Source organism: Takifugu rubripes, chromosome 8 (genome assembly GCF_901000725.2).
Source record: "Takifugu rubripes chromosome 8, fTakRub1.2, whole genome shotgun sequence".
Classification (NCBI taxonomy): Eukaryota; Metazoa; Chordata; class Actinopteri; order Tetraodontiformes; family Tetraodontidae; genus Takifugu; species Takifugu rubripes.
Window position 1 is genome coordinate 14964508 of NC_042292.1, and position 12910 is coordinate 14977417.

Below are 12910 nucleotides of genomic sequence, written 5' to 3' on the forward strand. Positions count from 1 at the left end.
TTTGTTGTGTGCTGAGTTAATAAACTAAGAGACAAAGTAAAATAACAACACGTGATTATTATCACTCGTTATTTGGCTCATAGACATTGAAAATCAAAGTTGTGTCTCCCTGAAAGGGTCCAACATTACGTCCTGTCTGTAGGTCTGCTGTGAAAAGGACACCTGTAGGAAACAAACACCCTCATGCTCTTATTGTTATTACAGTGTTATATAAAGTACCATATAGAAAGAGAAGCTTCTTCACTCACTCATCTTTGTTGATGGATCAGTCACGATAGAGGTCGTCTGCTCTTGGCTCTGTGTCCACAGCTGTTGATCTCAGGCTGTCTGTGGCTGCTTTTATACCATCAGTGATGCCGACTTAGAGGGCTGATACTTTTCTCTGGAAATCTTTGCAATCCCTCTCTCTGTGTATCATTATTACTCAACAAGCCATTTGGGCCATTTTAGTTGGAAGTTTTGCACAACAGACAGTTGACAGAAACAGGCTGGCACAGTTCTTCAGAGCTTGTGGATGGACCTTGAACAGTTGCCATGTTGAAGTGTGTTGAAATGACCTGCAAACTAACATGAAATTCTCTGGAAGATCAGGCGCTGCCATAATAAACTTTAGACGTTTAGCTCGCTCTTAGATATTATCTTCTTGTTAAATGATTAATTCAACTCGAGCTTAAGGACCAAGGGTGGAATTTAATGGATGTTTAACAGGACTGGAGGAGATGTGGCCTTTTAAATTTTTTTTATATATATATACACTGTATATTTTACCTTACTTTACGGTTGCATGACTGCACATTTACTGATGTTTGTGAAAAAAATATAGATCAGATAAGATAAATAAATTTTCTTTGAGTGGAGCAGCAACAGTTGAGGTCAATTCTAATCATTGTCCAGTGCTTTTGAATGCTGAAGCTCCAGCCGGAGTATCTCTGGTAAGAGTGAAGGAGCACCGCAGCCCGTTGTCAGGCTAGAGCACAAAGTCTAAGCAAATGTTTTGTGAACTACATTCAACTACTCTTGTATTAAACAGGCTGGAGGAGATTGCAAAGATTTCCAGAGAAAAGTATCAGCCCTCTAGGTCGGCATCACTCATGGTATAAAAGCAGCCACAGACAGCCTGAGATCAACAGCTGTGGACACAGAGCCAAGAGCAGACGACCTCTATCGTGACTGATCCATCAACAAAGATGAGTGAGTGAAGAAGCTCCTCTTTCTATATGGTACTTTATATAACACTGTAATAACAATAACAGCATGAGGGTGTTTGTTTCCTACAGGTGTCCTTTTCACAGCAGTCCTACAGACAGGAGGTAATGTTGGACCCTTTCAGGGAGACACAACTTTGATTTTCAACAGGGCAATCACCAACGTGGGGGAGGCGTACGACATCAGTACAGGTGAGTCACAATGTCCAGCTGATGGACACACATCAGGCAGTTTCCTTCAGGTTTGAGAGCCTAACAAGTAAAACCCAAAGTTTCTCTTCTTACAGGCCTCTTCAAAGCTCCTGTCACAGGCTATTACTGCTTCAGCTTCTCCTACCAAGCTGACAAAAGGGAACAATCGGGGCTGACTCTGATGAAGAACAGTGAGGCCATCGTGAAGGCGTTCAACAGTAACAAGCCAGGGAGCCAGCATGTTGATAACGCTTCCAGCACTGCATGTCTGGAACTTCAGCAAGGAGACAAGGTGTCTGTGGTCCTGCCTAATGGCTGTCATGTCTGTGGCATTGGTGGAACCACCAGCTTCACTGGTTTTCTCATCAGCAAGGCTTAAAAAGTGTCTCCAGACCCTCAAACCAGGGTGACTAAACATACACCCTGAGACCAATGTGGCATCTTCATCTTAAAAATCACACTGGATCTCAGAATATAAAATAAACTCATTGCAGCATCATTTCAGGTGTTTTGTATTTTATTTAAACTCAGCACACCACAAATCACAGTTAGCCTAAATAATATTCTCATTGATGATCCTGTTCCTGGAAACACATTGGATTGTTTTATTCATTGCACAGCTTAAATAAGGGATTTTAAAATATAGATATCCTTAAGTTTGTATATTTGTGGGGAGTTAAAAACACCAATATCAATAAAATAAAGGTTGCTGCTCTCAATGATCCATCCCAGGGGCTAATCATAATGTACAGCAAAGAAATGTCTATTACCAAATTAATGATAATTACTGGTGTTGTGTCACTATTATTATCATGATTATGGGCTCTGGGTCATTTTACAAACAGTAAAAGTATAGTTTAAATAATCGAAAAAAGCTGGTTTTCATTTTTTTTTTTATATGATAATTTTTGTGTTTAAAAGCAGTTTGCAAATGGTAAAGGCTCCTAAATAAGAGTCCATGCTTTTCAGCAAGTGGCCACTAGAGGCAACATGGCTCCAACTGAATTGTCCAGGAGGATTGGCGATGTTGCCGGACTAACACCCCAAGGTAATTCGCCTTGAGAAGCTTGACTACGTCCTTAATCCAACTACTGAAACTGCTTTGTGGACCTAAAGTCCGTGTTAGGTGTGCCGTTCGGGCAGGACCTGTAAGCAGACACACAGATTGAAGGTGTTTAAACAAGATTTTAATTGACCTTGATGACTGTGCACAGCGTGGTGAAAAAGTGAGGTGCATGAAGTGCAGATCGTTTCTCTGAGTGAGGGGCGCGTGGGGACTTAGGACGAGATGTGAGAAAATAGAGAAAGTTATCCGAAAGCTAGGAATGACGAGAAGATGCCATTTATCCATGTTTACCACAAAACAGACGAAACGAGCAAACGCTGGTGATCAGAAGGCAGCGGCTTTTGAAGAAAGCTGGGATCCGGGTGACAGAATGGGAGCGGAGGTAAACTGGGTCCTCAAGAAGGCGCTGGAGAACCAGGTGGACATGCTGAACGTGCTCCTTCCTCGTCTCCGAGAAGATGAGGGTGTCGTTGATGTGAACGAAGACGAACTGATTTAACATGTCATGAAGGACGCCATTTTCCATCCACTGTATGCGGCCAGAACGCGAAACGGGATGGAAAAATTCACAACTGATGTAGACCCTTGACGTAAGGAGAGAAGTTTAGCCGCCGCCTCTCCACCCTGAACCGGATGATCCAACACATGCCTGAGCTCATCCTTAAACGAACGAAAATGCGCGGAACCGTGTGTCTGGTTCTCAATTACAGCAGTGGCCCACTGCGCAGCTCTCCCTGATAATAAATGAACAGTAAAGGCAATCTTAGCCCAACGGCTGAAGATCAGAAACCAAAGAGCATTGTAGCAAAAAACTAGCGCACCTGCCCGCTTCACCTGAGCGCCGCTCGGGAATGGAAGGCTCACGTGGTACAGCGGAAAAAGGAGGTGCAACGAAGCGGAGGCTCCGGACGACGCTGAATCGGTGGGGGACTGCGAGGGGGGAGCTGGCCTCTCCTGCCCAAAGAGAGTCCAATGTGGCATCTTCATCTTAAAAATCACACCGGATCTCAGAATATAAAATAAACTCATTGCAGCATCATTTCAGGTGTTTTGTATTTTATTTAAACTCAGTTAGCCTAAATAATATTCTCATTGATGATCCTGTTCCTGGAAACACATTGGATTGTTTTATTCATTGCACAACTTAAATAGGGGATTTTAAAATATAGACATCCTTAATTTTGTATATTTATTGGTTGTTAAAAACACCAATATCAATAAAATAACGGTAGCTTCCCTGAATGATCCATCCCAGGGGCTAATCATTATATAAACCAAAGAATTGTCTATTACAAACATAATAAGAATGATAATAATTACTCGTGTTGTTATTTGCGGCACACTACATCTTGGTCCGCTGGGTCTATCCTGATCAGAGAGTTATGACTAGGTTTTCTAATGAACCCAAAAGTAGACAAAACACAGTGTCCAGCATTGGTGTCCAACACCAAGGTTTTTCTTAAAAGGTCAGTTCAAAAGTCCTTGTGGACTGCAGGAGAAACACTCGTCCAGCCTTCCGGGGCGCACAGAGAGCTCCAACGCGAAGTCTGGTCCTGTGCGTTATTCCCTCCAGCTTGGTGACGTGGAGACCTTGAACAGGCAGGGAGAAGCGTTACTACAAGTTCTAACAAACATGAAGAAATAGGAGTCAGATCTACCATGGAAACACGATAACTCTCTGACGCTGGCAGACAGGCACTCCGTCCTTAAATAGGTGGCTAATGGAGATTGCCAACAGGTGCTTCCGGTCAACAACACCTCAAGGTAGTTCGCCTTGAGAAGCTTAACTCCACCCTTAAACCAACTACTGAAACTGCATTGCGGCCCTAAAGTCCGTGTTAGGTGTGCCGGTCAGGCAGGACCTGTAAGCAGACACACAGATTGAAGGTGTTTAAACAAGAATATTGACTGACCTTGATGACTGTGCACAGCGTGGTGAAAAGGTGAGGTGCGTGAAGTGCAGATCGTTTCTCCGAGTGAGGGGCGCGTGGGGACCTAGGACAAGATGTGAGAAAAGTGGGATGAATCTTGAGTGATGGAGGCAAATTGAGGTGAACCAAGTAGGGGTTGACGATGTGGTCCTACGAAATGAGGGGTGAGTTTCCGGGACTCAACCTGGAGGGTGAGATCCTTAGAGGAGAGCCAGACCCTCTGGCCCAGTAGATAGGACGGGACTGGAACATGGTGATGGTTGGCCTGCCTCTGGGACTGTAAGGAAGTGTGTAGGAGGGCAGAGCGGACCCATCCCCATGCCTTCTTGCAGCTGTGCAGCTCTCTCACCAACTCACCGATGCACCTAGGGTGTTGCAGAAGGCTTTCCAAACTCGGGACGTAAACTGGGGCCCCTGATCAGACACAATATTCCTCAGGAAACCATGAAAACGAAAGACATGACTATCCAGGAGGTCACCCGTCTCCACTGCAGATGGAAGTTTGGAAAGAGGACGGCCACCAAAAGTGTTGCCGAAGGAAGTGTAGGGTCCTAGTGAGACCAGGATGGCAGGTCACCTGAGAGAAATGCCCCCACTGCAGGACCGAGTCTGGAACGAAGAGATGGTTGGGAGGCCTGTTTCACGGATCCGGCGCGGTCCGTTGGACCTCTAGGAACCTCCTCTGCTCTTGCCAGGAACCAGTTCCCAGGATGCAGAAGGGCGACAGAATGAAGCTAGGCTCAGAGCGAGAGGGATCGGGCGAAAACAAGTGGGACAGAGCATCTGGCTTGGCATTGCGGGAGCTTGGGTGGTACATGAGGGAGAACCTGAAGCAACCAAGAAAGAGTGCCCACCATGCCTGTTGGGAGTTCAATCTCTTGGTATTTCTGAGGTAGTACAGGTTCGTATGATACGTCTAGATAAGGAATGGTCGGGCTGAACCCTCCAGTCAGCGTCTCCATTTATGCAGCACCAGAACAGCTGCAAGCAACTTCTTATTTCTGATATCATAGTTTACCACCGCTGGGGTTAGCCGCCGACTGAACAAGTTGCAAGGATGGAGCTTCTGGTCAGCTGGATCGTGCTGGGAGAGAACTGCCCCAACTCCCAAGTCTGAGCCATCCACCTCAACCACAAATAGGCACTTCTGCCAGCAGAATGCTGCTTCAGCCTCACTGCACCACTGGAAACCTTTAAAATGGAGGTTAGGCTGGTAATGGGAGCTACCACCTTACTATAGTCCAAATAAATCAGCGATAGAAATTAGCAAAACCCAAGAACCGCTGGAGGATTGAGAGGGGCAGCTAAAGGTTGATGGGAGGTCTTCCACATGGACACCGGCAAGATGAAAAGCCCTGGTATCTCATACTGTATTATAGAGGGCCACCAAAGCGTTGCTGAAGGAAGTGTAGGGTCCTAGTAAGCCCAGGATGGCAGGTGAGCGGTCTGTTGGGCCTCCAGGACAGAGCCTAAAGACTCTGGAGGGAACTTCATATAGCCGACAAAAGCTTACCGTGGTCCCCAATAATCGTACCCCGTGCCACCAAAGCTTGCCAAACAGCATCATTGTCCACTGGGTCCATATTGGTCTGATCGTATTGTTAAGTATGTGGTTCAGGCAGGACCCGTAAGCAAAAATACAGCAGCTGAAGGTGTTTGAATAAGATTTTTTGAATGTGTACAGCGTTGTGAAAAAGTGCATGAAGTGCAGGTTGTTCCTCTGAGTGAGGGGCACATGGGGGCCTAGGACGAGATATGAGACAATGGAGAAAATTATCCCAAAGGTACGAATTACGAGAAGATCCCATTTACCGATGTTTACCACAAAGCAGGCAAGACAGACCAGATGCTGGTGATCAGAAGACATCAGCTTTTGAAGACTGTTGATTGAGAACCAGCTGCAGGTGTAACAGTCACCAGCAAATGGTACCAAAGGGAAAACAGAATCTATCACACCCACGAGAGAGAGATCCAGGAAAACAAAACACAAGCAAATGGCACAAAAGGGCCATGACAGTCCGGGTACACAAACGATTTAAGGTAAATCGAGTGAAAAGTGTAGTTTGATTTAGATGCACATGTAAATGCAATTCCTGAGACAACAGATCTCACTTGACTTTACAGACTCTTCGTTGATTTGGATTAGATGGATATCTGTGTGGAAATCATTTCAATGGCTATTTATTACTTGTTTGTTATCAAAGGTCGACACCTGTGCTTTGGAAAACCTTGCAAGGTGTTTGGGGCTTGAAACACCCTGATGGCCTGACGAGCATTCTCAAATCTTATGGCGGACTTCAGAGTGGCCTCCAAAGTGTCCACGCCTTGTTCACGATGGCACAGCTGAAGACAAAGATTGATGCCAGTAATGAAGTGTCGGAGCCCCAGTCGGGCCGTCCGCGTCTTCTTTTGGACTTTCGAAATGGGAGAATAGCCAACTGTCGAGGAAGATGGTCCAAACGTAAAGTCTTCAACACGAAATAGGAGACTGGGCAAAACATTTGCAGTTGAAAACAGTCCAGTGGGCTCAAAGTTGCTCTTGGCTCTGTGTCTACATCTGCTGATCTCAGGCTGCATGTGGATGCTTCAATATGATGTTTGATGCCAACTGGTGAGCAGGTTTGACTCAAACGTGCTGATACATTTCTCTGGAAATCGTTCCAATCTCCTCCACCCTATTTATTACAAGAGTAGTTGAATGTAGTTCATAAAATATTTGCTTGGACTTTGTGCTCTAGCCTGACAACGGGCTAGGGTGCTCCAGCTGGTTTGGGAAATGACCTGGACTCCGTCGCTCTTACCAGAGATGCTCCAGCTGGAGCTTCAGCATTCAAAAGCACTGGACAATGATTAGAAATGACCTCAACTGTTGCTGCTCCGCTCAAAGAAAACAAACTAGAACACAAGAACAAAATCATCACATTTGGTTGTTTAGATCTATCAGTTAATATCTTAAAGGTCATTTCTGAAGACCTGAATTGTCTCATCACTTCTTTTCCTTTTACATTTTTGTTATTTATGAATTCATCATTTTTTACAAACATCAGTAAATGTGCAGTTATGCAAACACAAGGTTATATTGATGTCATGCATTTAACAGGTTTACAGTTTGTAAAGGAAATTATTTTTATGTTGTTTTATTTAGCATAGATCATTTAAACCAGTAAGGTCAAGCGAGTTCATTTGATGATGCTTGTGCAGGTGTACGAGATGTCACGAGTTGTAGAACAAAGACTCCTTAGAAAATGATGAAGATGTGCAAGTCAGCAACCTTCAAAATGCTACAGTTTATCATGCTAACCTTGTGACGATGAAGTAAGTAGATGGAAAAGTACTGAGAGAAAGGCGTAGTCGCTAAGCATTATAAAAGGGACATGTTTGTTACACTGGGCAGAGATCTCTCTGCATGCTGTTGTTGCATGTATTCTGACTGACTTATTAAACTCTTAAAAAGCAGCATTTTGACTTTGTGTTAACTGAAGAAAATCCTCGACAAGTTTCATTCACTGGCCACTTATTAAAAATATATATATTGTATAAAATGTAAAAGGCCACATCTCCTCCAGTCCTGTTAAACAACTATTAAATTCCACTCTTGTTCCTTAACCTTGAGTTGAATTAATCATTAAACAAGAATATCTAAGAGCGAGCTAAACGTCTAAAGTTTGCTATGGCAGCGCCTGATCTTCCAGAGAATTTCATGTTAGTTTGCAGGTCATTTCAACACACTTCAACATGGCAACTGTTCAAGGTCCATCCACAAGCTCTGAAGAACTGTGCCAGCCTGTTTCTGTCAACTGTCTGTTGTGCAAAACTTCCAACTAAAATGGCCCAAACAACTTGTTGAGTCATTACGATAAACAGGGTGGAGGAGATTGCAAAGATTTCCAGAGAAAAGTATCAGCCCTCTAAGTCGGCATCACCCATGGTATAAAAGCAGCCACAGACAGCCTGAGCTCAACAGCTGTGGACACAGAGCCAAGAGCAGACGACCTCTATCGTGACTGATCCATCAACAAAGATGAGTGAGTGAAGAAGCTCCTCTTTCTATATGGTACTTTATATAACACTGTAATAACAATAACAGCATGAGGGTGTTTGTTTCCTACAGGTGTCCTTTTCACAGCAGTCCTACAGACAGGACGTAATGTTGGACCCTTTCAGGGAGACACAACTTTGATTTTCAACAGGGCAATCACCAACGTGGGGGAGGCGTACGACATCAGTACAGGTGAGTCACAATGTCCAGCTGATGGACACACATCAGGCAGTTTCCTTCAGGGGCAGAGCAGCTCAGTTCCATTCAGGTTTGAGAGCCTAACAAGTAAAACCCAAAGTTTCTCTTCTTACAGGCCTCTTCAAAGCTCCTGTCACAGGCTATTACTGCTTCAGCTTCTCCTACCAAGCTGACAAAAGGGAACAATCGGGGCTGACTCTGATGAAGAACAGTGAGGCCATCGTGAAGGCGTTCAACAGTAACAAGCCAGGGAGCCAGCATGTTGATAACGCTTCCAGCACTGCATGTCTGGAACTTCAGCAAGGAGACAAGGTGTCTGTGGTCCTGCCTAAAAGTTGTCATGTCTGTGGCATTGGTGGAAACACCAGCTTCACTGGTTTTCTCATCAGCAAGGCTTAAAAAGTGTCTCCAGACCCTCAAACCAGGGTGACTAAACATACACCCTGAGACCAATGTGGCATCTTCATCTTAAAAATCACACCGGATCTCAGAATATAAAATAAACTCATTGCAGCATCATTTCAGGTGTTTTGTATTTTATTTAAACTCAGTTAGCCTAAATAATATTCTCATTGATGATCCTGTTCCTGGAAACACATTGGATTGTTTTATTCATTGCACAACTTAAATAGGGGATTTTAAAATATAGACATCCTTAATTTTGTATATTTATTGGTTGTTAAAAACACCAATATCAATAAAATAACAGTAGCTGCCCTGAATGATCCATCCCAGGGGCTAATCATTATATAAACCAAAGAATTGTCTATTACAAATATAATAAGAATGATAATAATTACTCGTGTTGTTATTTGCGGCACACTACATCTTGGTCCGCTGGGTCTATCCTGATCAGAGAGTTATGACTAGGTTTTCTAATGAACCCAAAAGTAGACAAAACACAGTGTCCAGCATTGGTGTCCAACACCAAGGTTTTTCTTAAAAGGTCAGTTCAAAAGTCCTCGTGGACTGCAGGAGAAACACCCGTCCAGCCTTCCGGGGCGCACAGAGAGCTCCAACGCGAAATCTGGTCCTGCGCGTTATTCCCCCCAGCTTGGTGACATGGAGACCTTGAACAGGCAGGGAGAAGCGTTACTACAAGTTCTAACAAACATGAAGAAACAGGAGTCAGATCTACCATGGAAACACGATAACTCTCTGACGCTGGCAGACAGGCACTCCGTCCTTAAATAGGTGGCTAATGGAGATTGCCAACAGGTGCTTCCGGTCAACAACACCTCAAGGTAGTTCGCCTTGAGAAGCTTAACTCCGCCCTTAAACCAACTACTGAAACTGCATTGCGGACCTAAAGTCCGTGTTAGGTGTGCCGGTCAGGCAGGACCTGTAAGTAGACACACAGATTGAAGGTGTTTAAACAAGAATATTGACTGACCTTGATGACTGTGCACAGCGTGGTGAAAAGGTGAGGTGCGTGAACTGCAGATCGTTTCTCCGAGTGAGGGGCGCGTGGGAACCTAGGACAAGATGTGAGAAAAGTGGGATGAATCTTGAGTGATGGAGGCAAATTGAGGTGAACCAAGTAGGGGTTGACGATGCTGTCGATCACAAATGGTCCCACGAAATGAGGGGTGAGTTTCCGGGACTCAACTTGGAGGGTGAGATCTTTAGAGGAGAGCCAGACCCTCTGGCCCAGTAGATAGCACGGGACTAGAACACGGTGACGGTTGGCCTGCCTTTGGGACTGCAAGGAAGTGCGTAGTGAAGAGAATTGTGTTTGCTTTTTTCTATATGGTTCTGTTTTCTGTTACAATTGGTTTAGAAGTTAGGGATAATATCATCTTTAGCAAGATGTTGTAGGGTTTTGAACTGGCCCAGAGCTCTGGAATATTTCTATCTTGAATTGGTTTTATTTGCTAAATACATTTTGAAATTGGCATTTTTCGTATTGAAGTCTTCATTCAGAGAACAGGCGGATTAGCAGTGACACACGTGACAGTATTGCAATCCAACAGTAGGAGGGCAGAGTGGACCCATCCCCTTGCCTTCTTGCAGATGTGCAGCTCTCTCACCAACTCACCGATGCACCTAGGGCGCTGCAGAAGGCTTTCCAAACTCGGGACGTAAACTGGGCCCCTGATCAGACACAATATCCGTCAGAGTAACAAATCAAAGAGAACGAGCACAGGAGCAGGTAGGCAATTAACACTTGGCGTTTAAGCGATAAACTGGCTGCGCACAAGTGGAGGAGCTAGAGATAAATACTGCTGCTCCTGATGAGCTGATGAGCAGCAGGTGAGGAACTACAGAGGAGGAGTTGGAGAAATCTGCCTACCACACCAGGCCTGAACAAATGAGAGAAACGAGCCCAAAAAAACAAGCAGTAGAACAAAGCAAAAACACATCTGACCTCCACATCCTAACAGCTCCAACTGGTTTGGGAAATGACCTGGGCTCCTTCTGCCTGCCACACCCAGCCTGAACAAATTAGGGAAACGTGTTACGATACACAAGGACGGAACCCAGAATGCAGACAGGAGGCAGGAACTGTTCAAGTGAAGTGTTTCTTTACAATATCTACAAAGTGCAATGGTGAATTGTCTGCAGAAACTCAACTTGAACCGGTGATCTTCAATGGAGGGGACAAGGAGACCTCAGAAGGAGAAAAGATACATAATAAAGCCAAAGGGAAAAGCTTCGGAACAGTCGATTACCAACAACACAGACGAAAACGATCTGAAGCTGATCGGCTGGTGTTGGCTGCTTAAAAAGACTCCTAATCTGATCATCCACAGGTGACGCAGCAGCCAGCATGTGCCAGCAAAGCAGGTGAAACACACCCTCTGGTGGAGACAAACTGAAACAACAAAACTCGCGACAACACAGAATTATGACAGGGAACAATGGGCCAGATTCACGAAGCGTTCTTACGAACAAATTTGTTCTTAAGTCCCACTTACGAACAGTTGACGAAGATTGTGGCATTCACCAATTTCTTCTTATCCTGGATTTATTCGTAGGTAAGAACAAATCCTACGAACACTCAGGAGTACTCTTGCGCACATTTCAGTGCCGACATGTTGGCATGGTTGTGTTTTCTTCTCTTGTGCAGTTCAATAAAATTCAATATTACAATGATAATTCTGTCATATTTATTTATTTATTTGTTTATTTCCTATTTTTGGTGATTTACGGAGAATTTTAAAATTACGTAAATGTGCCAATGACTTAACATTAATCAACCAAATTGGAAACCATGCCAAAACCGTCTTTTTATTTGATTTTATCTTGATTTATTTTATTAGGGGATCGAGGATATGCCCTGGCTCCCTGGTTGTTGACACCACTGACCAACCCTCAGACTCCACAGGAGTTTTATTCAATCAGATGCATGCGCGCAGTCGCTCCACCATTGAACGCACCAAAGGGGCGCTGGATGTGTTTGGACACAGAGCCACAACCTCGTGAGGATGTGCGTCCTGACGCAATGATGGGGCCAGACTGCAGGCACGCGGTTCACGTTCGAGCGCGATTAATTGCCCGTTTGTGAATAAAATGCATTATTGTCACAATCCGAGCACAGCTTTTACACGTTTATTTTTTTTTTACATTCTTCTTTTTTTACATTCTCGTTGATTTCTTTAAGCGTGTTGGCTATAGTCATCAGGGTTGAGGCAATTTTATCAAGCGTGTTAGCCATCCTTTCTTGATTGTTCAACACGGCGTCAGAAATCAGGCGTGGAGAGGCAAGCTTTGGGCATTTCGCTTTGGGCATTTTGCTGCTTTTTGCTCCGTCTACAGGGTCCTGCTGCAGTTCCTTTTATGGGCATTAGTGGGCGGTGTCTTATGCTAATCGTATGTTAATTAGACTCACCTGGCACGCGCTTTCAACTTACGAACAGATGGCATTCATCAATCTAAGAACACAGCTGCGAACAATTCTGGGGCTTACGAACGCGTTGATGAATCCGACGTAGGGTTTTCTTAAAAAACTTCTTAAGGACAACTTAAGAAAGAATCTAAGAAGATTCGTAAGAACATATTGGTGAATCGGGCCCAATGGGCCATATTCACGAAACGTTCTTACGAACAAATTTGTTCTTAACTCCCACTTACGAACATTTTACGAAGATTGTGGCATTCACCAATTTCTTCTTATCTACCTTTATGCGTAGGTAAGAACAAATCCTACGAACTCTCAGGAGTACTCTTAACGCACATTTCAGTGCCGACATGTTGGCATGGTTGTGTTTTCTTCTCTTGTGGAGTTCAATAAAATTCAATATTACAATGATAATTATGTCATATTTATTTATTTCCT

At 44.2% G+C, this 12910-nt stretch overlaps 2 protein-coding genes and 1 long non-coding RNA gene across 3 annotated transcripts; 2 read left to right on the forward strand and 1 right to left on the reverse strand.

Annotated features, from left to right (window-relative positions):
• Window positions 1–85: 85 nt before the first annotated feature.
• Window positions 86–386, reverse strand: LOC115250600 (uncharacterized). The gene is made up of 2 exons (XR_003889160.1): window positions 249–386; window positions 86–162 (listed from the first exon to the last, which is right to left on the reverse strand). It is a non-coding gene; the product is annotated as an uncharacterized lncRNA (long non-coding RNA).
• Window positions 387–1032: 646 nt separating this feature from the next.
• Window positions 1033–1896, forward strand: LOC115250598 (complement C1q tumor necrosis factor-related protein 3-like). The gene is made up of 3 exons (XM_029839610.1): window positions 1033–1191; window positions 1278–1397; window positions 1493–1896. The coding sequence occupies exons 1-3, from the start codon at window positions 1188–1190 to the stop codon at window positions 1774–1776; spliced, it is 408 nt and encodes a 135-aa protein (XP_029695470.1). The 5' UTR covers window positions 1033–1187; the 3' UTR covers window positions 1777–1896.
• A 6366-nt stretch (window positions 1897–8262) lies between these two features.
• On the forward strand, window positions 8263–9150 carry LOC101061921 (complement C1q tumor necrosis factor-related protein 3-like). Its single transcript, XM_003979431.3, has 3 exons — window positions 8263–8419; window positions 8506–8625; window positions 8747–9150. The coding sequence occupies exons 1-3, from the start codon at window positions 8416–8418 to the stop codon at window positions 9028–9030; spliced, it is 408 nt and encodes a 135-aa protein (XP_003979480.1). The 5' UTR covers window positions 8263–8415; the 3' UTR covers window positions 9031–9150.
• Window positions 9151–12910: the final 3760 nt, after the last annotated feature.